The sequence below is a fragment of the Trichoderma reesei genome (genome assembly GCF_000167675.1).
Source record: "Trichoderma reesei QM6a unplaced genomic scaffold TRIREscaffold_7, whole genome shotgun sequence".
Lineage (NCBI taxonomy): Eukaryota > Fungi > Ascomycota > Sordariomycetes > Hypocreales > Hypocreaceae > Trichoderma > Trichoderma reesei.
In genome coordinates this window covers 347,814-369,974 of record NW_006711154.1, presented here as the reverse complement: position 1 = coordinate 369,974, position 22,161 = coordinate 347,814, and the positions used below count along the sequence as shown (strand labels likewise).

General features: G+C 55.3%; 9 protein-coding genes across 9 annotated transcripts; 4 read left to right on the top strand and 5 right to left on the bottom strand.

Moving 5' to 3' along the window:
• Positions 1–1,300: 1,300 nt before the first annotated feature.
• Positions 1,301–3,828, bottom strand: TRIREDRAFT_3481 (uncharacterized protein; the record flags this gene model as incomplete). Its single annotated transcript, XM_006964315.1, has 7 exons — positions 1,301–2,132; positions 2,220–2,350; positions 2,434–2,466; positions 2,575–2,945; positions 3,045–3,208; positions 3,294–3,393; positions 3,462–3,828. 7 exons carry the CDS (start codon positions 3,826–3,828, stop codon positions 1,301–1,303), a joined length of 1,998 nt encoding a protein of 665 aa, XP_006964377.1.
• A 1,785-nt stretch (positions 3,829–5,613) lies between these two features.
• TRIREDRAFT_41362 (uncharacterized protein) lies at positions 5,614–6,222 on the top strand (the record flags this gene model as incomplete). The annotated part of the gene is made up of 2 exons (XM_006964359.1): positions 5,614–5,781; positions 5,890–6,222. Coding segments are annotated over 2 exons (501 nt in total), but the record flags the coding sequence as incomplete, so codon positions are not given.
• A 317-nt stretch (positions 6,223–6,539) lies between these two features.
• On the bottom strand, positions 6,540–8,508 carry TRIREDRAFT_121345 (uncharacterized protein). Its single transcript, XM_006964421.1, has 3 exons — positions 8,143–8,508; positions 7,271–8,063; positions 6,540–7,203 (listed from the first exon to the last, which is right to left on the bottom strand). Exons 1-3 carry the CDS (start codon positions 8,261–8,263, stop codon positions 6,831–6,833), a joined length of 1,287 nt encoding a protein of 428 aa, XP_006964483.1. The 5' UTR covers positions 8,264–8,508; the 3' UTR covers positions 6,540–6,830.
• Positions 8,509–9,058: 550 nt separating this feature from the next.
• On the top strand, positions 9,059–10,135 carry TRIREDRAFT_121343 (proteosome alpha subunit protease; the record flags this gene model as incomplete). The annotated part of the gene is made up of 3 exons (XM_006964608.1): positions 9,059–9,183; positions 9,254–9,365; positions 9,461–10,135. Exons 1-3 carry the CDS (start codon positions 9,146–9,148, stop codon positions 10,133–10,135), a joined length of 825 nt encoding a protein of 274 aa, XP_006964670.1. The 5' UTR covers positions 9,059–9,145.
• Positions 10,136–10,564: 429 nt separating this feature from the next.
• TRIREDRAFT_22076 (uncharacterized protein) lies at positions 10,565–11,666 on the bottom strand (the record flags this gene model as incomplete). The annotated part of the gene is made up of 2 exons (XM_006964333.1): positions 11,201–11,666; positions 10,565–11,106 (listed from the first exon to the last, which is right to left on the bottom strand). Exons 1-2 carry the CDS (start codon positions 11,385–11,387, stop codon positions 10,565–10,567), a joined length of 729 nt encoding a protein of 242 aa, XP_006964395.1. The 5' UTR covers positions 11,388–11,666.
• A 1,754-nt stretch (positions 11,667–13,420) lies between these two features.
• Positions 13,421–15,400, top strand: TRIREDRAFT_60319 (uncharacterized protein; the record flags this gene model as incomplete). The annotated part of the gene is made up of 2 exons (XM_006964607.1): positions 13,421–14,186; positions 14,250–15,400. 2 exons carry the CDS (start codon positions 13,421–13,423, stop codon positions 15,398–15,400), a joined length of 1,917 nt encoding a protein of 638 aa, XP_006964669.1.
• Positions 15,401–17,250: 1,850 nt separating this feature from the next.
• Positions 17,251–18,358, top strand: TRIREDRAFT_106321 (uncharacterized protein; the record flags this gene model as incomplete). The annotated part of the gene is made up of 2 exons (XM_006964606.1): positions 17,251–17,470; positions 17,550–18,358. The coding sequence occupies 2 exons, from the start codon at positions 17,251–17,253 to the stop codon at positions 18,356–18,358; spliced, it is 1,029 nt and encodes a 342-aa protein (XP_006964668.1).
• A 590-nt stretch (positions 18,359–18,948) lies between these two features.
• TRIREDRAFT_77038 (v-SNARE protein) lies at positions 18,949–20,033 on the bottom strand (the record flags this gene model as incomplete). The annotated part of the gene is made up of 3 exons (XM_006964420.1): positions 19,747–20,033; positions 19,626–19,663; positions 18,949–19,536 (listed from the first exon to the last, which is right to left on the bottom strand). Exons 1-3 carry the CDS (start codon positions 19,778–19,780, stop codon positions 18,949–18,951), a joined length of 660 nt encoding a protein of 219 aa, XP_006964482.1. The 5' UTR covers positions 19,781–20,033.
• A 244-nt stretch (positions 20,034–20,277) lies between these two features.
• On the bottom strand, positions 20,278–21,551 carry TRIREDRAFT_121338 (uncharacterized protein). The gene is made up of 3 exons (XM_006964419.1): positions 21,309–21,551; positions 21,076–21,244; positions 20,278–21,014 (listed from the first exon to the last, which is right to left on the bottom strand). The coding sequence occupies exons 1-3, from the start codon at positions 21,465–21,467 to the stop codon at positions 20,323–20,325; spliced, it is 1,020 nt and encodes a 339-aa protein (XP_006964481.1). The 5' UTR covers positions 21,468–21,551; the 3' UTR covers positions 20,278–20,322.
• Positions 21,552–22,161: the final 610 nt, after the last annotated feature.

The following is a 22,161-nucleotide window of genomic DNA, read 5'->3' as shown; positions in this document are numbered from 1 at the left end:
TTCTGGCCATTCGCGGTGCCTTGCTGGACTTACACAGGATGCCGAATGCGTGGAGAAGCCAGCTCCCCCTCCCCCGGATTTCCCTCAGCCCGCCAATACTTGTACATACTCCGTATGTTCATGAAGACGCATGATGTCGGTAGGCTCTGAGATAGTGCGACCACGAATACCACAAGTTCTCGGGCTTTTCGGTGTCCGTGCTACGACACGCCCTATGGCTGCCTCAGACGCGGATATCTGTATTGTACACGGCCAAGCCATGTGGCATTACCACGCTTCTCTGTTCGACTTCTTCAGAAACTTAAGCATCGAGCAGGGGACCTTTTCTCTTTAGCCGTCTGTGGGGCCGTGATGGTGGGGGGAATGGAGGCGGAAACGTTTAATCTTGTGCCCTTCTTTTTTCTTTTTACCCTTTTGTCGTTGCTCCGCGCTGGGTTGGGCCATGATTCGCCTTCTCCAGGTTTCTCCGCATTTTGTGTTGGACGGCGCCAAATCCATCGAGATGCGCTATTGCTAGCATCACCTGGACAGGGAGCCCTTTTGCATCAGAGGTCATAGCTGGAAAATCAGCCCCCCCCAGCAAGAGTTATTCTGGGCGCGAGACGGTGTTGCGGCGGATCCATCGAATCCCAGCTCCGGAAGCTCAAGAGGCTCGTGTGTGTATTTGTGTGTCAGACAGCCCAGAGAGAATCCAGCCGTTACAATGATGCAACCCTGTGCGCACCTGCCAGGCACCCTGGTAAGCTGGGCAAGGCCACCTGTACGGGAAATATCATCCACGAGGGGACTGGCGATGCTCAGACATGCCTAATACCTCTCGTGACGTGCGAGATGCTTCCGGGTGGAGTCAACGTGAGCTGCTGGGATTCATGGAATTTCACTCCTCAGCGTCTCCGCCATTGGCTGTCGACTTGCTCGCAGTTGACTCATTGAAGCAGTTTGGCAGGTTGCATGCAATCAACATGAACCTTCGTCGAATTTCGTGCGGAGACGAACTGGCATCTTGCCTCTTCTGGTGGCGTCTGACGCTGCACCTTACGGTTCAGCAGCATAAGGTTGTTGGTGTTGAAGCTCAAAGTAGCACCGGTGCAAGCAAGGTATGTAGATGCAAGTTTATTTCTACGACTCGTCCCTCAGTCTGCCGCGTTCCGGTTGATTTAGGCAGAACCAGCCAACTCCTGTTAAGACTAGTAGTTCATGCCCTTCCATCGCTTCTCGCCATATTACACAGCTCCCTTCACGTGGGGGAAATGCTATGTCGACAGAAGATCACAGCCAGATGCGGCCACGTTCGGCAGCGTTACATCCCGCCATCTGCTGCCATCTCCTGAAGCAGCCAGTTGGGGATCGCAGGAGGGCTCTTCCAGCCATCCAGATAGCTCTCTTTGGGCACGCCGGGTCCAGCTGGTTTGGCGTAAATGGCGGACACATACCACACCCCCTGACCCTGCGGGATCGTGTGCTGCAAGGTCGGTATCGTTGTCCGACTCTCCATGAGGTTTGTGTTGGGGTCGGCATTCACGAGCATGGCCTGTCGCTGTCCCTGAGGTTCTAGAGCCTTGATGCCCACCGCTCCGGTATTTGGCGCGACGACAAAGGCACCATTGAGTCCCGTGTCCCAGCCAGCTGGGGTGTTGGTGTCGTAGTTGCCAATGATCTTGGGGCTAGTGCCCTCGCACTTTGACTCGTCGTAAAGCTCCAGGTATCTCCCATTCTCGGAGTTGACGTTGCGAATGGCAAAGGAGCCGTCCGCGGTCATGACCTCGCGACCAGCATGGATATGATGCACCCGCAGATGCCAGTTTGGCGTGCTCTCAACGGGAGGGATCAACAGCGTCTTGATCTTGACATCAGCAAAGGGCTTCCAGATCGAAACCAGGATTGGCTGGCCATCTCGGTCCTCGACAGCGGCGTATTCAGACAGTCTCCTCGTCTTCCAATACTCGCCGCCGTCGTCCGAGAGTCCCAGCTGGGATGCCAAGGCATACTGCTCCAGGGAGAAGAGCCCGGATGGAACGGAGTAGCCAAAGGCGCTGCTGTAGGCAAAGCCTCCGTACTTGGCGTGTGTGGCCTTCATGGGGTAACCACACGCTTGACCCGAAGAAAGGAGCATGCAATGTCCACCGAGGTAACTGTGGACAGCAGCCGCGGAGAGCATCGAAGAGTTAGCAAGGCGCTTTCCAGTCACGTCATTGGTGGATAAATGAGGCTGCACTCACCTTGTAATGTGACCTGGCTGCCGTATGGCTTTGATCTTGGGGATCTGGGGGCTGATGGGCTCCTCCTTGGACGTCCAGAACGGGTGCTGCTCGGGAACCGCCAGACAGATGAAGGCTAAGCAAGCCCAATACTAAAAGTCGCCGTTCGGCAGCGGTTAGCATGAGGCTTGCTCAAGATGACGCCGAGATATTGGGTTGCATTGGTGCTACTCACAGGACTTCCGGGGCTGTTGTAATTCTCGGTAATCTATGTACCATGCGGTGCAAGCGAACAGAGGGTCAGCGATCCAAGCACTGGCAGCAACATGGGACCTGCATGAGAAGCCGTCCAAAGGGCGATGATGATACTACGTACATACATGGTCGGGTAGCAAAACCCGAGGGACAGCGTCCCGCTCGACGTCCAGATGTCATTCTGCGTCTGCCACCACCTAAAGTTGCGGAGAACGACTCCCTTGACCATTCCCCACGTCAGGGGAGCGGGCAGGTCCACGTCCGCGTAGGCCAGGGCGCCCCAGAAAGCCACCATGGCGAAGCGGTAAACTAGACTGCGGCCAAAGGGGATGGCTCGGCCAATCTCGTCGTGGTAGTGGATGAGGTCGAGGGCGGCGATCTGAGCACGCTGCTTGAACTCCTTTGCGCGGGCGGCATCTGCTTCGCCTGCGAGTTTGGCGTAGAGCAGCTGAAGGAAGTGGATGGCGAAGCTGGAGGAGTAGTAGTCCATTTCTGCGCAACAAGCAAGGGGCGTGAGTGGCTTAGAAAAGGGTTGAAAAGGGGGGGGGTTTCTGAGAGTGGAAGAGATAAGGGGCGGAGAACGGAACTCACGATGGATGCCCTCGGGGCCGTCGTTGGACCAGCCTTCTCCTCGATAAAAGGTGTTGAGGTGCTCAATGTCGCTGTCCAGCCGCTCCTGGGAGAACTTCGCCCCGTTTTGCTTGAGGCCGAGGTTGGCGAAGACGCGGAACCAGAGCCAGTTGGTGTTGGGCATGCTGCGTGATCCAGCCAGTCAGTAAGTGGTTTCGGGGGAACCATACACTTGCGTTATAACTCATCTCTTGGGAAGTGCTAACATACTTTTTCTCGTTGATGGAGTTTCCAAGCCAGTTCTCGACGTTGACGCGCTCCTTTTCCGAGAGACCCTTCCATATCTCTGGTGCTACTGCAAGTGCGTAGCCTATACAAGACGATCAATTGTCAGTCTCTCTCGGTCTACACCATCAATTGGCACAGTCGGTTGATTACCCAGGGGACACATTTCCACCATCCGCTGGTCATTGTCGCGAGGATACCCCCAATACTCGGGGCTCTCCGGATCCGTGCCGGCCCTGATGCCCTGAATCCACCACTCGGTGCCGCGATACTGGCCACCACCCGCCAGGAGACAAGCCAGCCCCCAGAGAGGACGGCAGAGGCCCTCGATCTCGGACGCGGTCTGGTCGAAGCGGACGGCCGTGGCGCCGGGGCACTTGACGCGGGCCTTTTGCGGGGAGAAGAAGGGCTCGAGGGGGTCGAGCAGCGTGCGGAGGAGGTCCTGGACAGAGGCGCGGTCCGTGAGGGGGACCTGGGTGAAGGGGTGCTTGTCGTTGTAGCCGAGGGAGAGGGGAGCCATTGTTTGGAGGCTTTTTTAAGGGTGAGCTGCTTGTTGTGAGATGTGAGCTGCTCTGGTGGTGTAATCGAGGGATTGGATAAGTCCTGGCGCTGTTCACATGGATGAGGTTTAGCAGAGCTTTTTATCTCATCTCATGTTCCAGAGTTTTGGGCATAGGTCAGACCATGAGTATAGCTTAGATGGGCGTGTGCAGAGATAGACGGGAGTTCATGCAAGCTCATTTTGGTTCGGAGGCGATTGAGCCGAAGTTGGGTGATATCAGACTGCGGCATCACGAATGAGGGGCAGGATGGGGTTGAGTGTGGAGAAGTGGACAAGAGGAAGAGGAGATGCCCAGCCACAGCTCTGGAGTATAGCATGGTTGCTTAGATAGACTCTCCATTTTGCTGATGATTTTTATCATCGTATGCATTCAAAGTGTAGTGAATGTGCGTCGAGGCAATCCGTCGTGTGGTTACCGTCTCTCTCCGCTCTTGTGAGCGCAGTTTAGAACATGTTGTCTGTAAGCTGAGGCGAATCGTCAATATCTGTCATTCCAAGCAATTCAATAGCGAAGAGCTGCACTACTCCAAGGAAACGACTCTGCCGGGTAGGTACCTGTAGCTATCAAATGAGAGTGCAAGCTGCTTGAACCCTGTGCGGTGGTGGTCGATCATCGTTGGGATGGGGCTTGTGGCTCATAATATACCGGCTAAATTGGAGGGATAATGTCAGTCTGCATGGGGTGTCCATGTATTACTATCTTGTAAAGTCACACCCGCTATTGTCGAGAATCCTATAGAGGGAACATGAATGATTCGTGGAACAAGCTGAATATTCAATGGGTCCAAGATGGATGTATTGATGCTGCTTGGAAGGACTCTAGTGTCTACAGCGTTAAGAATAGCAAGAGTTTGTAGATAATGCGTAGTACGTTGCGGAGTCAAGTTCCGTGATATCATCTTGTGTGATGTAAGGTTGCTATTTGGGGGACGCAGCCTGAGACGCAAGTACTGGTCGAGACAACTGTACGGTATTATCAATATGAGAGTAATGACTCGGTTTGTGGCAAGTAAACATAGACATATTGTTCTGTCCGTTACGCAGGATCACTTAAAGCCTTGGGAGTGTTTAGGACTTGTGAATGCAATGGAGTTGTCTGAAAGAAAGCCCCAAAGGATCGCCAACAGCATTGAATGGCTGTTCCATGGAAACCTGCCGAGGGTCTTGTAACATCCTTGACCTTTTTCCCACCATAAGACGCGCCTTAGATTTACTTGCATCGGCGTGTTTGCAGAGTTACAATCGTCTATTGAAAACACCCGAAATATATGCTACCCTAGAGCTCTATATTGAGATCATGGGCGAATCCGATGCTACATATCTTACTTTCATCTTAACAATTTCAACGTGATTTAAACTTGCTAGAATCATCCGGTATTTCTTTTTTTACATCATAAAGCAATCAATCGCCTTCTCTGTGCTCATATTCCATCAATTTGGCACCCTCAGCGCCATGGCAACTTCTCCAACCTTCACAACTCATCTCACCACGCCTTGAGCAAACGACACACGCACAACCGACATCATCAACAGCCTCATCCCAACACCTCAGCCCCCCCATCATCAAACCACCCAAAAATGTCGGCAACGGGCTCAGCGCCGGCCGACAAAGAGCCAACTCCACGACCAGAATCAAACGCAGAGCCAGAACCCAACGAGGCCGTGATACCGCCGTCTTCAACGCTCTCGTCGCTTTCCGAGCTCGAGTCGCCATTCACGCCTGCGCGACTGCGGCGCAGGGTGACTCCCACCCAGGTCGCTGAATCGCCAGCCAAGGACGAGTCCAAATTCATCCCTCGACGGCCAAAGAGGAGAACCCCTGCGAAGAAGAAGGCGCCCAGGAAGCCGAAATGGGACGCCGAGAGTATCATCAAGGATCCAAAGTCGCCTCTAGCCACGGCGAATCTGAGGGTTAGTCCACCCTTTTCAGTTATTTTCCCACTCACGTTATTCACCCTGGGTCGCCTGGTCAAGATATTTGTGGGTGGAAGCCATGACCAAGTCTAACGAGACGAGCAGAGCATCCTATGCAACCCCATGGCATGGTCATGCCTAGACCAAGCCGACAAGGCGGAGATTCTAGCCCTCTTCCCCGACAGAGATCACATTCTCGACGCCGGCACGGCAGACGCGCGCCCTGACCTCGCGTCGCTGATGAATGACGACAGCTTCCGCTACGACTGCGCCGCGTACACGGAGAACATTGCGCAGGGCCGACACGATCCCGAGTGGCTTGCGTCAGCATGGAGCGCGCACGAGAGGAGGAAGGCGGGCGACTTTGATGAGTTTCTGGTAGAGAGGCTGGAGGAGGACTGGGGAGTCGAGATCCCGGCGGGGATGAGGATCGTGAGGGGGGTGAATGGGGCTGAGAAGAAGGAGGGGAACGAGGATGGAGACGAAGAAGACGCGAGGGCATTTGGAGAAGCGAACGTTGATGCAGCTGGCGGTGCAAAGGCGGATGCGAGCGGTCCGGTGGTGAGGCAAAAAGTCATGCCTAGGAGGCTGGACGATCAGATGGAGATTGATGAGCTTGCGGCGTAGGTTTATGGAGGAACATTTTGATTTGGAACTGGTATGGGCGTTCACGGTACTGTTATAGAGACATACAGATTGCGCAATCCTACGGCATGTCGATTTACGAAGCCAGGAAACCAGGTACTCTTCGTGTCAAGGAATCGTATAGCTCGATAATGGCTATAGACACGTCTGTATTTGATGTAATGTTTTTGCCTCCTTGCCATATAACCGATGCCATGGTGTCGCACATGTTGAGATTGGACAACCCTTTTTCCCAGTTGATTCGTAGATATGCCTATACAGATACACGCCATGGTGCATGTACACATATAGACTCGCATCGTCCTATCGATGCATGCCTTGAAAACGCCCTCACTGACCCAAAACCGACACCTACTTAGTCCGTCACTTGACCGACGCACCCGTCTCAAGATTTAAACCTCTTACGGAGCCTTTGCAAAATCAGTGATGAACTGAGCCAGCTTCTGCGCTCCCTCCAGAGAAATGGAGTTGTAATTGGAGGCACGCGCGCCGCCAACTGAGCGGTGTCCCTTGAGCCCGGTGAGGCCCCGAGCAGCGGCCTGAGCGAAAAAGTCCTTCTCAGCAGTCTCGGAATCGCCGCCCTTGGTCACCCTGAAGCAGATGTTCATCCTGGAGCGCACCGACTTGTCCGGCACGACGCGGTACACGTCGGGATGGGCGTCCAGGGCGCCGTAAATGAGGTCGGCCTTTTGCTTGGCGACGGCCTCTTGGCCGCTGACCTTGTCGGGGTAAGTGTCCAGGAGCTTCTTGAGGACTTGGCCGGCGATGTAGACACTTTGACACGGGGGAGTTAGCACGTGCTTTCGTGGATGAATCGAGGAGCAGACAGAAGCGAACTTACTCAAAGATGCTGAGCGTATTGTAAAGGCTGTTGTTCTTGGCGATAGAGTCGTACTGCAGGATAATGGGCGGGATCGCGAGCCCGAGGTGCCTCATCATGGCGGCCGAGGGCTGTTCAGAGACGGGCGCGATGAGGTTCTTCTTGATGATGACGACGGTGATGCCGGCCGGCCCCAGGTTCTTCTGGGCGCCGAAGAAGATGACGGAGAAGTTCTTGACGGGGATCTTGCGCGACAGGATGTTGGAGCTCATGTCGGCCACGACAATGGGGCCCTGGCCGTTCGGCTTGGGCAGCAGCCGCTGGGGGAAGTCCTGGAACTCGACGCCGTCGACGGTCTCGTTGGCGCAATAGTACACGAGGGCCGCGTCCTCGGACAGCTTCCAGGTGCTCTCGTCGGGTATGATGCCGAACTTGCCGTTGTTGACGAGCCGGGCGTCGGCGGCGACGTTGACGTGGTCCTGGCCGTACAGCCTGGCCGCCTCGGCCGCGGCCTTGGCCGACCAGCTGCCGGTGATGATGTAGTCCATCTTGAGATCGTTCTCGACGGCGTCGTGCAGCTGCTGCATCTCGGCCGGCTTGCCGTCGCCCTCCTCCCGGGGCGTGCCGAAGATGCGGCGCCGCCGGTTGGCCACCCACGTGCCGACCAGGTTGTAGGCCGTGGAAGAAAACTGGCCGGTCCCGCCAGCAGACATGAAGAGGATGTCATAGTCGTCGGGGATGTCGAGGAAGGCGGCCAGGTCGGCCTTGGCCTCGTTGATGATGGTGTTTGCAATCTCGGAGCGGTGGGAGTGCTCTGCCCAGCTTCAATTTCAGCAGCTGGGGACTTTTGACTTGTTACAGAGTGACGCGGTTTGAGATGGGGATTGGAATACCTGCGAGGCCCAGGCCGGTGTTGTTGTAGTTGACGAGTGCCTGGGCGGCCTTTTCGAGGACGGAGGTGGGCAACAGGGCTGGCCCGGCCCCGAAGTAGGTGACTTCGTCTCTGGAGGGCATGTTTTATGCTTCTCTACCTTCTTCTCCTGATTGATTGGTGTTGTATGACCGGAGGGGACGGCCGTGGGATGAGTGAGAATGGCGGAGTGAGTGAGCGGCTTGCAAAAAAGGGTCTAAATTTGAAGCTCGATGAAATCGGCGACTATTTTACTAGTACTAACTTATAAGCCACTCAAAGCTGCAGCTCCGAGTGAGTCACGGAGATACTGGTCTCAAATGGGCACCGACGACGATGCAATTCTGGGAGCAGTTGAGGATATTGATTTCAAAGTGAGTCAAAATATGACAACTCGAGAGATTCTGCCGGAGTTCAGGCACGACATCGATCTTGCATTGACGCTGCCCGACTCCGCACCGGCCGCTCTCGGAGGCGATTGGATGGGCATGCTGTGAGCTTGAGCGATCAGACCCTGGCATTCATGGTAGTACTGGATTCATGTACATGTTATGAGATACTTTTCGATGATTTCCAAATTATTTTACTGCCATATGATGTATCAAGTCTGTTCAAAGGGCGATGACCTAACTGCGAGTAGGTAGTCATGATGAACCTGTTGTCGATATCTGTCGAGTTCCAGCTCGGTTTCTTCCGACCCGGTTCACCATGCTCCGTACAAGCTCAAACAGTGCTGGTGAATTCGTGCAGCTGCAACTGCTGACTAACGCAGCCGCGCCACTCACCAGCCACGACTGCGTCTCCAGCCACGGCAAGGCGACGAAGCTTAGGTTGCCTGGATCTTGGATCTTGGATGCGTCTCCCGCATCAAACCAAGCCTGCCAGCTCCAAACGGCCCTCTTCCCTTCTCGTCGCTGCGCCGTTGCAAACAATATCCTGTTCTCGTTTCCCTGTTTTCCAAAAGTCTCAGATCGCAGCGAGTCACCATGTTCAGAAACAACTACGACAACGATTCCGTCACCTTGTACGTGGAAGCCCCTCCAGCTTGCTCCAAGCTCGCCCAGTAGCTGACCTGACCTGCCCCTGCCCTCCAGCTCGCCGCAGGGCCGCATCTTCCAGATCGAATATGCCGGCGAGGCCGTCAAGCAAGGATCAGTCGTGGTCGGAATTGCCAGCAAAACACACGTCGGCCTGTTTGCCGTCAAGGCGAGTTTCCCACACACTACCCCTCAGCGTAACGGCACAAAGCAGCAGCAGAGCGTCCGGGAAGTCCAAGCAAGGCTGACCTGATGCCGCAACAGCGAAACGCAGAGGAACTGTCGTCGTACCAGAAGAAGCTTTTCGAGATTGACGAGCACACCGCCATTGCCATCGCCGGCCTCACGTCAGATGCCCGCGTCCTGTCCAACTTCATGAAGCAGCAGTGCCTGGGCCACCGGCTGACGTACGGCCGCCCGATACCCATACACACGCTGGTCGGCATGATTGGCGAAAAGGCACAGATCAACACCCAGGTCTACGGCAAGAGGCCGTACGGCATCGGGCTGCTGGTGGCCGGCGTCGACGAGAACGGCCCGCACCTGTTCGAGTTCCAGCCGTCGGGCATGACGGAGGAGATGGTGGCGTTTGCCATTGGCGCGCGGAGCCAGATGGCCAGGACATATCTCGAGCGCAACATTGACAAGTTTGCCGACTGCTCCAAGGAGGAGCTGGTCAAGCACGGACTCAGGGCGCTCAAGGAGAGCTTGGTACAGGACAAGGAGCTGACGGTCGAGAACACATCGGTGGGATTGGTGGGTCTGACAGAGGGTCCCAAGGGCCGGCCGAGCATCGAGCCCTTTAAGCTATACGACGGTTTCGAGGTCAAGACTTGGATCGAGAGCGTCAGCGAGAGCCAAGGAGGCGAGGGTGGTGAAGGTGGCGAGGCAGAGGGAGAGGGAGAGACTGCGGCCGAAGGCATGGATGTCGACAGCTAGACGACCGGTGCACTGATGAAGAGGATGGGAGATATTTGTGTAGATGAACGCATCACTAGAGGCTGCTCGGGACAGCACAGTCAGTGAGGTTTTGATACAAACGAAGCAATAATGCAAAACGTAAAAGAGAACAGATACCTAATCATGACATTTACAATGACGTATTGAAAGCTTGTCTATGGATATATATATCTTTCTTGGAAAACCGACCTTCTATACCGCAAATGAAGAGCCACGCAACAAGGCCATGGATATCCCTCAGAACCAAGCAAGGAACAACAGAGCCAAACAGAACGACCAAAAGACAGTAAAACATCATGAATCAATGAGTCCCAATCGACAGTGAAATCTGAGGCATCCAGCCATTCCTCTTGCCTTGCAGGCTCAACTTCTATATCCTATCCTACCCGAACCCCTAATACATCCCATTCATTGCGTGCCCCACTCCAGCTTGAATGTACCCTCGGAAACCTGGTAGTTCATCAGTCCCAGAATGGCATCCTCTGCACTGTTGGCGGTAACAAGAATATCCTTGTTAGGCAGCTTGACGAAGCCCTGCTCGACGGCCTTGTCCACCCACTGGATGATGCCGTCCCAGTATCCGTTGATGTTGAGCAGGCAGATGCCGCGCTTGTGGATGCCGAGCTGGTTCCAGGTGACGGTCTCGAAGAGCTCCTCGACGGTGCCGTAGCCGCCGCTGAGGGCGATGAAGCCGCTGCCGGGCCCGCCGGCGAAGACCTCCTCGGCCATGAGCTTCTTGCGGGTGTGCATGTCCTTGACGACGGTCGTCCGGCCGTACTCGGACTCGGTGGGCACGTACTGGTTCTCCGTGTTGATGGTCTGGTAGGTGCCGTCGCGCTCGTACTTGACGAGGGCCTCGGGGATGATGCCGTGGACGGCGTCGGGGCCCTTGAGCTTGCAGAGGGTCTTGGCTACTTCGCCCATGAGGCCGACGGTGCCGCCTCCGTAGACTGCAGTAAGGGAATTAGGAGGTTAGCTAGTGTTGGTGGTAGGAGAAGAGGAGGAGGGGAAACAGAGGGGAGGTTGTTTTCTTGTAGGGCTTACCGAGGTCGATGTCGTTTTCAGCCATGACGCGGGCGAGCTCGCGGGCGACTTCGACATGTTCCGGGTCATTTCCGGCCGCTGAGCCGCAGTATACGCAGATCTTGGTTCGGGGAGTGCCGTTTGTGGTGCCGTTTGTGGTGCCGTTGGAGGAGCCGTTTTGGCCGATGACGGAGCTATCAGCAGTCATGGTGGGGGATATTGATGTTGGAGTTGAGAAAGTTTGGCGGGGTCCAGGAAGAGAGGCGTAGGAAGGTGTCGAAATAAAGAAATGCGGTCGAGGTCGACTGAGGTCTTCGATTGAAGTAGGTAGGATCAAGGACGAGGATTGTGGTGACACAGGACAGAGTTGGGTGTAGACGCCTAAGGAGTGGTTGGGCGTTAAAAGGGCCAAGACGGCGTAAGGAGAGCGAGGCTACAGCAGCTCTTTGATTCGTGTGCGTGTCAGCAGTAATATATTTCGCTCTTTGTCAAATGAGAGACTAGAAGAGAGAAATCTAGGAACAAGAAGACTAGAAATGAAGATGGGAAAGATGCAAAATAGGTGGCGAAGTCGCGGCTAGATATAAAAGTAGGGACTGGGGCGCGATGACGCTGCAACGCTGCGGATGTGAATTTGCGGTCCAAAACTCCAGTCCGGGCGGCGCAAACGGGCTGCCGCTAGTCTGAGGGACCCCCCCGGCAGCCATCGGCCACCGCCGGTCCCCCATATCTTAGTAAGTAATTCACTGGATTGTGACTGAAGATTAGCCTGTCATTGGGTGAGCATTTGGCTCGGTCAGGACAAGGCGGGAGTCTGGGTGACAGATGCCGGGGCGCCAGTGCGAATGGGGGAATTTCCAGAATTGCCAAATCCGCTCGCCGGTGACCTCGGTGCGGCCTACTTGGGCACCTTTGTGGGTGCTTCTCTGTCACTGGGACACGGATCTCGGTTGTTCTCTTTATCTCGTAATATCAAGTTCTCATTGGCTGAAGATTTGCCGGTTTCACAGGGCGTAGGTGGTGGTTCAAGTTGGTGGTTTAGCACGACGAACCACCAAGGTCAGCAGGACACGCCCGGTGAAAGACATTAGCGATTCTAACCTCAGGATTCGCTGTTAACAAGGCAGTCGGCTTGCTGTTGTGCTTGATAGGATGCACACAAAAGTGACAGATGTGCTGTTCGCTGTCCTTCAAGTCGAGGCTCGATATCTGCATACCGCCATTACATGAGGCTGTGCCATTCATTGCGGTGGAGGGAGCGAGATCGGATTTGTACGTAGGTAGATGTTATTTTCGTTGTGTACATACCGACCTACCTTGGTAGACAAGCCAAGGTCGTACCGGACTGAGGCAAAGAGTTGCACTGATACCGTGATGAAAAACCATGCGCATCAAGTCTTGCCATTTTGTGGCCTATGTATACATGTCGACACAAAGAAGAGCCTCCAGATGCATCACCTGGGCGGTTTGCCTCGTTCGTTCTCTGGGAGCCGCATCAGGGACAATGTATCACAGAAGACGATTTGACAATCACCGAGGCCTCAAGGTTCGACCTATAGTCTGAGGTCAAAGAGGCCCCAGAGGCGAAGCGAAACTCACTAAGATGAATGATCTGCTTCCACTCACATTCAGCGTGAGGGAATGAGGTTCTTTTCCTCTTCTTTCTTTCCTTTCTTTCTTTCTCTCTTTCTTTCAACTCCCTCTCGTGCTACGGAGCCCGCCGCTGATTCGCCGACCCGGCCTGATGGGTCCAACGGCGCCGATTTCCTCCGGTTGCCGCCGCCTGCCGCCCCCTCAGGTACCATTCTGCGTCACACAGTATGACAACTGTACATGCACCAGTTTGCACTTTCTGCAATCAGCAGTCTAGTCCCATCATGGAAATGGAGTACGGACCTCAACAAAGCTGCTGGTGCTCTGCGAAAGGCCATCTTGCACAATTTGACGACGTCAACGCGCAACGGCCTCCTCGCCTCTTCTGCTTCCAGGGCGAACAGCTCCTCTCCGGACTACCACTGCAAGGCAACTAGGCGTCTGACTCTGCCTGCGTCTCCCGCGACACAGCTCGACAGTCTGCGCAATGCCCGACACAGCAGTGCAGCGGCCCGCGGGCCAGGCGGCACGGCGCCAGCAGGACCAGGGAAGTGTAAGTCGAGACGCCCTCATCCTCGGTGAATTGCGATGCCTGTCGCTGGTCAATTGTGTGCTGACTCGCTGTCGCGCGTCTTGTAGGGCATCAGCATGAACAAGGTCATCATGGGAATCGCCTTCTACTTCGGCCTCAACATCTTCCTCAGCTTCTACATGGCCAAGGATCAGACGGGCGTCACCACCACCCATCCCGAGACCGGCGAGACCATCACCGTGCCCGGCAATATGGGCAAGATCCCGCCCTACCAGCTGCGGCCCAAGCACCTCGACGAAGGCGCCACCTACAGACACATTCCCAAGACCATCGCCCCCATCTGGCCCCAGGACAGCTACGTCGACGTCGTCGTCACAATCTCGCCCTCGCCCAACCCCGTCCCGCTGGCCCAGGTCCCTGCCGAGTATGTCGTGCTCAACGAGTCACGGTTCCACATGAACAACAAGACGGACAAGCGGTCAGTCGACACCACCTTCACCGTGCCGGAACCCGTGCGCAACAATGGCACGCTCTGGGGTCACTTCTACATTGGACTTTCCGGAAGCGTTCTCGACCCTTATCTGCCCAACTTCGATCCCGGACGGGCGTACCACGTTGCGCACCCTCTTACCCAGTATCTGCCCAAGAAGAAGGTGGCCAAGACGAGGAATCTGCTGGAGGACCTCCCCGCTCCCGCAGAGGAACCGGAAGAAGACACGTCGGGCCCCGTCATTGCGAGCTACTACCATCAGAATGCCAGCTTTTCCCTTGTGCCCGGTCTTGGTGTAAAGGATCTGGATACTGTTCATCCAGCGCTCAAGAGGTTCCTTCGCCTCGAGGCAACTGGCGCGCGTGATGGCACGGGCCAGAATGGATGGTACTGTATGTTGCCACTATATCCCCTCCATAATCGGCAAGTGATGGAGCTAACTGAAGTCTTCACAGACCCGACTCTGTTTGTCAACACGTTCTGGCAGCTCAAGTCCCAGATGACGGTTCTGAACGAGACTGTCAAGGAGCTGCCGCTTCACATCGACCTCGACAACATGCCTGGCTGGAAGTTCTATGCAATGGCTGCCGTCGAGCAAAACTCAAAGGAGAACGCTCGCCAAGCTGCCCTGGGCAACCCGGTCCCCGGCGGCGGCGACGGATCCGAGATCGAAATGATCAAGGAAATCTTCATTGACACCAACCCCATCCTGCTCGGCATCACCGCCGTCGTGAGCGTTGCCCACATGATCCTGGAGACGCTTGCCTTTGGATCCGATATTGCTCACTACCGCAAGAAGAAGGACAATGTCGGCATTTCCGTTCGCTCCATCTTGGCCAACGTCTTCATGCAGACGGTCATCTTTTTGTATCTTCTCGACAACTCGCAGAACACGAGCTGGATGATTCTCGGCTCGCAGGTCGTCGGTATCGTTATCGAGTTTTGGAAAATCACCACCGTCGTCAACGTCCGCTTCCGAGAGACACCCCCGGGCTCGCTTCTTCCGTACTGGTTCGTGTTTGAAGACAAGCACAAGCTGACCGAGACGGAGGAGAAGACCAAGGAGTACGACGAGATTGCCTTCAAGTACATGTACATCCTGGCAGTGCCCCTGCTGATTGCCTACGGCATCTACTCGCTGGTTTACGAGTCTCACAAGTCGTGGTACTCGTTTGTCATCACCACGCTTGTCGGCTCTGTCTACACCTATGGCTTCCTGATGATGGTGCCCTCTCTGTACATCAACTACCGACTCAAGAGCGTGGCGCACATGCCCGCCAAGGCCATGATGTACAAGTTCCTCAACACCTTCATCGACGACCTGTTTGCCTTTACCATCAAGATGCCTTTTCTGCATCGCCTGGCGACGTTCCGAGACGACATCATCTTCTTCATCTACCTCTACCAGCGCTGGGCCTACAGGGTCGACTACTCTCGCGTCAACGAGTTTGGCCAGGGCGGTGATGATGATGAACCAGTTGCCGAGAAGAAGAAGGATGAGGAGGGAAAGGACAAGGTTGTTGCTGCTATTCAAGATGCTGTCGGGGAGAAGGAGGGGGCCACGGCGACTGGAGCTGATGCCGGACAGGCGACGAAGAGAAAATAGGCGTGCATATGCATTTTCGAGTATTCATGTACGACCACCGCACCGAATTAGTACCTACCTAGGTAGGTAGGTAGCATAGTAGTAGATACTTGAATACTGGTCAGCTGCATTTTTCTTCTTGCTTTGGGGTTTCATGGCCAGCCGATTATAGACGATTAGCAAGTGAAATTGCGAGGGCCAACATGTCAGGTGCTATGGGATTCTTGTGCGATTTTAAGGTTAATACCGAGGAGATAAAAATAGCCGGATCGCCAGGCACATCTATGTGAGGTATGTGCAGTACCAGGGAGCAAGAACATCAGCCGAGCTGTCAAAGGAACATAACAAGCCAACTCCAGCCCCTCGATGAGGCCTCACGCCTGTATTAGTCCCGTAATAGCTCTTGTTTCAGGATGGACGATGCAGAAAAGGGTGGAGGAGGAGGAGGGGAGGGAAATGCTTCAGGTTGGCCAGCTGCCAGTCTTGTTCGCTCTCCCCCCCCAAACACGAGCTGACGGACGCACCAACGGATGAACTGCTGCTTCTGCTGCCCGGGATGATGGCTTCCATCAGCCCTATGTATGAGCAGTAGCTGGTCTTCCATCCACGTTACCTGCACGCTGAACTCCCTCTTGACGATCAAACCATCATTCCTCATACTGATCTGTTTCTTCAACGTTCTTATCCTCTATTACCCAAAAGGTGGCGTCATCAAACATGCATGAATAGTGCAACTTCGTCGAACGGGCTCAGCATGGGGAAGAAGCGTCACAGCGTCGCGAGACCCCTGCAGAACTCGAGGGATCCCTGCCCTGCATCTTCCCAGCAAGCCGGCGCCCCTTCCAGCGCCATTTCTCTTCCCCCACAGGACCACCGAAGGCCTCCAACCAGCGGCATCGAGCCCGTCTGATAGCGCTCGACCCCATCACTCTCACTCAGAGGGTTCCGGTCTGGTTCCTGTTGTTTTCGGCGCTGTGGCCTTTCCAGCTACAGTAGTAACCAATACTGACCTGACTGTAAAGCGCTCACCTGCAGTTTCTCCCGGCGACACCCAGATCCAGCCCACTCCTGCATCTCCATCCCTCTCCGAACTTGTCTCCAGTCTCTTTACTTCTCGACCCTCGTTGCTCGCCTGCTGCTCCCTTCTTTGTCCAGCTGCCTTCTTCTTCTTCTTCTTCTTCTTCTTCTTCTCCTCTTCTGCCGCATTGTCCATCTCTTCTGCTTGTTCCGTCCAGCAGCGTGCGTCATTGGTCCTGCGTCTTCGTATATCCCTTACCCCGACTTATCCCGCCCTGCCCTGCCTTGTCTTGCCTTGTCTTTGCCTTGTCCATTTCTATCCCTTTCCGCCATAGCCTCCGGCCCACCGTTTGCAGCGCAGCACAGCCTCGCCTCTCGTGCGTCTTTGCGACTCAGTCCACCCGTCTGGGGTTCGACGACCGAATGCTGGCCACAGCCACAGCTCTCCGTTGAAGATTGCACGGCCCGTCTATCCAGAACCCCTACGACGGTACCTTGATAGTAATAAACGGCCCTCGACCGGCGCTACGTCATCTCGTCCACGTCCACGTCCTGTCCTGTCGTGTCCTGCACAGAAGCTTCACCCAACCGTGGAGCATCTTCCCCCCCATGCGACGCGCCCGTCGACGGGTGCTCTTCGAGGCCCCTTGACGAGCGGTTGTCGGTTCTCGACTCTCGTTTCTCGATACATAAGTAAACCGGCCGCGCCTGGCTTGCCGTGTCACACGCTGTGCGTTCCCTCGTCCCATCAGATTCCGGCCTAGCCAACCTGCCTCGCTCAGTCAGCTGCAAGGCGGGGTTCGCATGCCAACGACAACCACCAGACATCCTCTCGCTTCCTCCTCACCAGAGCAATGGGCGTCTTCGACTCGGTCGGGACACTGCTGGCAGACATTGCGAATCTCATCACCGACGGCCAGCGAATCCTCAGCTTTTCCGACAAGCGCCATTGGGGGCAGGACGAGCGCGAGCAGGAGCGTGCGCTGGACGCTGTGCTGGACGAGGCCCGGAAGGACTTTCAAGAGCTCGGGCCGCTGGTCAACGGGCGCTCGCAATACGAGCACGACCGCAGACGTGAGAACTTTCCTGATGCCGGGATGCCTATCATCAGCCGGGCTGCTTGGGTTGACTAACATGTTTATGCTGCTGCTAGATGATTCAATAGAGGAGTTGCGCGCGATTCGGGCCAAGTTCCAGGCATTGACGGAGAAGCTGAAAGACTGGAGCCGATCCGGCGGTCCCATCGATCCCACCTGGGTGCGCGAGACACAGTCGCTCAAGCGGGAGCTGCATCGGGCTCAGTGCCGAGCGGCAATGCGAGTGTTCACATCAGCGCGGGAGGCATCGCAGCTGTGTTTGGGGGCGTATATCGTGCAACGGCAGCAACGCGCCCCTCTCCGCAACTCGAGGACCGGAGACAAGCCCGACGAAGGCTCCTACCAGCGATATTATGCGGAGGAGCTTCTGGCATGCAAGAGCGTGGGGACCTTTCAGCGATTTGGGGAACAAGACATTGCCTTCGTCTGCGACTTTTGCGACGGGCATCTGGTCTGGGAGGATCTGGAGCGCATGCCGACGGTGCGAACCTCTACCCAGGCATCGCCGCCCGGCTCGTCAAACGCGCCGGTATCGTTGCTGCCAAACGCCTCGAACTGGCAAGCAACGGGCGTGACTCACTGTGGCCAGCATCAGAAACAAGTCATCTTCGCTCCCGTGGCGATTGCGAACCATATTGTACCAAGACATGGAGATTGGGAGGCTAGGCTGCGATGTCCACTCTGCGAGGCGATTGGGGAACAGCCGCAGGACGAAGACGACGACGAGGAAGCATATCGCCCGGACGAGGAGTTTGACGACGTCAAATCGTTGCAAGAGCATCTCGAGTGGCAGCATGGACCATCCAAGTTGCCGATTCCATTACCGACTTCAGCGGCGACAGAGAGTAATTGCCGAATCATGTGATGACGTGTGTTGCAAACGAACAACAAAATGTCATAGGAGCTGAGAAAGAAGAGGTCGAGGAGACATGAAGAGTCTCCTGGTTCGCCTACTTTTCCTAAGACGACGAAAAGGACAAGGGCAGACACTTTTTGGGGCTCCGAGTTATTCTTCCCTGAGGCAGAAGACGATGCATAGAGGTATAGAGACGATACAAACGTCTATGATGGGAGCTCTAGCGAAGCATCTGAATACGGAGTTTGCGGCGAATAAGGTTACGGTGGCATTATTATTCCCCCTTTATTGAACAATGGATCAAGATTAGTACAGTATGAAGAGAAGCGCTGCGATAGAGGCAGGAAGCAAATGCCGGGAGAAGACGAGAAGCAGGATCAAGACACTGATAGTGTATAAAAGCATGACTGCATAATTGTACATAGATTATAATGGATATCCATCAACGCCACGCTCCCGCTGTCTTTTGCGCATTGATAACTCGATATTGCCCTCCCATCCCCGTGTCGCCTCTGTTTGCCTGTCCTATCCCCAACCCTCCCCCCTCCTCTCGCGTTTTGCTGTGCTTTCTTGTTCTCCGTGGCCAAAGACAAGCCCATCTAGAAGAAGCGCCAGTAGATGAAGAGCAAGATGAAGAAGCCCAATCCAGCAAAGGGGCCGTACTGCTTCAGCATGAGCTCCCAATTGATGCGCACGGCCGCCCTCCGGTACTTTTTGCTATCGTCCCTCAAGCGACTGCTAATCTCGCCCATGCGCTCCAGGTTATCCCCGCGATAGAGCAGATCCTCGATGTTCTTGGTCATGATCTTGGTGACGTCCCTCAGCTCATCGTTGAGCTTGTCGAGGTTCTGCGCGGCCCTGGCGTCGGCGTAGGTGGTCCTCGTCTTTGCGATGAAGTTGTCAAACTCCATAAAAGCATAGGGCCGGAGGGCCGGGTTGTGGATGGCCTGCTGGGTGTAGGTGGTGGTGAACTCGCGGGCGAGGTCGGCGAGGTAGGTGAATGCGAGCTTGCGCGGGTAGGAGCGCTCGCAGATTGCGGTGAAGACGACGGCGGAGTCGATGAGGTAGTGGATCGTGAAGAGGGACGAGGTCGATTCGATGGAGGCTTGGGGCTCCGATGTGGGCGTGAGCTTGCGGAGGATTTGGCGGAGCTGCTGCTTTACTTCGTTGAGGGCGGCGGCGTCGGACTGGCGGTTTTGGGGAAGAAGTTTTGCGTTAGATTGATGGGGGGGGGGGGGGGGGGGGGGAGAGAAAGGGGAAAGGGTCATGGACGGACTTGGGCTTCGTCGTCGACGGAGGCGCAGAGCATGAGGCCTGTGAGCGTGGGGTGTTTAGTATTGCTTCTGCAGGATGATGCTCTTTTGGCTGGTTCGTTGGGGGAGGTTTGTTGCGCATACCATCTAGCCTCGAGATTTGTGTTGAGCGAATCATGGCGAGAGGCGATTGGGTTGGAAGATGTGGTAAAGAGGAGGAGGAGGAGGAGAAGAAGAAGAAGAAGCAATGTGTCGTAGCTTGGACTCGTTGGCTCTGCGAAGAAACGTGTCAAGAAGACGCTCGACCCTCAGAGGAGATTGCTTGTCGAGATGGTGACTGGGGACGACGGGACTCTTTGTCAGTATCGAGGCGCACGCAGCAGAAACGGACAGATTGCTAGGAGAAGCGCCGATCGAGGCAGAGGCTGTATGTATATCGTCTCGAGATGTTCTGTTGTGCTGGAAGTTGGTTCCTGGGGTTGCAGGTGCTGAGTGTGGCTGAGGTGGGATTTTGGTGGCGCGACCTTTCATGTTCATGTGCTATGCGCCTTAGTTGCGCGCTATGAAAGTGTTGAGAGCGATTCAGCGTGGCCGTGCGTCTTCAGATGGACGACCATTGAGCACTCGGATTTCACCACGAGGAAGCAAATGGAGACCTGCCTGATTTTGTAATCTGCCGGTGAATCACTTTGACGTTTTGGATTACAAAGCTTGTCTGCCTCATATCTCGTCTTCTTCATCATCGAAATCATCCTCCCTGCCCATCTCGTACAAGATTCTTCCTCCCTCGCCGGCGCCAATATCCGTCTGCGCATCAAAGTACGGCAGCACAATGCCCTCTCTATCCTTGCGCTGCTTCTCCGTAAGTCCCAGATTAAACGTGCTCTCTGGCTGTTCCTCTCCTTCGTCTCCCCGCTCGGCATCCGGCTTCCTGAACATGGTATGGTCCGTGAGAAGACAAAGCTTGCCCAGCCGGGACTTTGCTGCTGCTGCCGGCATGAGAATGAACTTTTCGTCGACAGCGCGTCCGCTCCTCCTGCGTAGCTCCATGCTGATGACGACGCCCGCATCGTCCTCGGACTTGCTCTTCTCTGCGAGGCCGATGAGGATGCCTTCGCGGTGTTCCTTGAGGCCCCATTCGGGCTCTACGACGCTTCTGTTGCGCGCCTTTTGCCGCTCAATCTCTTGACGCAGGTTTGACAGCGTGAGGATGGCTGTGGCTAGGTGGCATAGCAGCCTAAATGGGTGAGGCTCATATTCGTTGGACGACTTTGGTAGGATGACGGGCACATCGGTGTGATATACGCCCACGATGGAAACAACGGGGGTGATGATGCTTGAGAGGAAGATGGCGAGAGACTGGGTGGCCGTCGATGAGAGAGAATTCAATGAGTCGATGAAGACGACGGCTCCTATATGGGTTTCGCTCAGTCATGTGTCCTACGTAGAGAGAGCACTGGGCTTCACACTTACTCTGCGCAGTCTTATCCTTGATATTGGCTGGCTGAAATGAGGGATACTGTGCCAGGAGCTCCCGGCTCACTGCGTTGAGATCTTTCCCAGCGGCTTTGATGAAGACGTCTGCATCCCGCGGCTTGCGGACCGTGCAGAAGGACAGGAAGATGATTTTCGTCTTTGCCAGCTACCGCAGTGTCAGTCCGCCTGTTTCATGCCGTGGCGATGAGTCCGTATGGGTAGAAAAGTACCTTTGCCCTTGTCATGAGCTCTGAAATGACTGGCCGGGCGGGCTGTTCGAGATTGTCGAGGAGGAGAGTCAGAGGGCTGGCGGCATCACGAAAATTCAGAAGCCGCTGAAGCAGCAGCAGGCTGTGAGAGCGGCCGTGGGAGTTTGCAGTGGGGGCCATGGCTCTGTGTGGCTAATGTCTGTTTTGAGTGAGAGAGTGTCCTTTGGAAGACTTTGGTTTAATATGTGAGCTGCTTCGGTTGTCGTGTCCAGGTTGCGTCTAACCGTTTGACAGCCATCAGCATGACATTGAGTATTGGAATGTCGAGATTCAATCAATCGCGGCATGTCGAACAACGCTCCCGCAATGGATCCGATCCGCTTGGCTGGCTTTAGTGCACATTTCAGGCTTCGAGACCGCTAAAGGCGCTGTAAATGGGTCTCGAGGTCGTGTCTCTCCGCTAACTCCTCGCCGCTCATGCTTGGTTGATGCTGCCAGGCGTCATGTACACGCATGGACGCATCTCTCACTTCAGCATTGCTGAAATTTTCCACTCGCGCCCATCACCACCAGCCTCATCTCGACAGATTACTGCAATGAGCACTCGCCACCATTCAGTTTCATAGCCACAGCCTTGCTCCATCTCAAGTCTTACACGCCCATGCGCCGCCACAGCCTGCTGCTACAGCACTTGACTCACACCTGCAGACGAGTTTCAGGTGTTGCCTCATTGATCAGGATATGCGAGCTCTCGCCCTCAAGCTCATGCCCACGAGCTGCATATAGCCGCAGCCTGAGGCCGTTCTCAGCCAACGCTGCTCAATCCATCGTGTCTCAGCAGCCCAACAGTGGTAGTGGGTTCGGGGCTGGTACC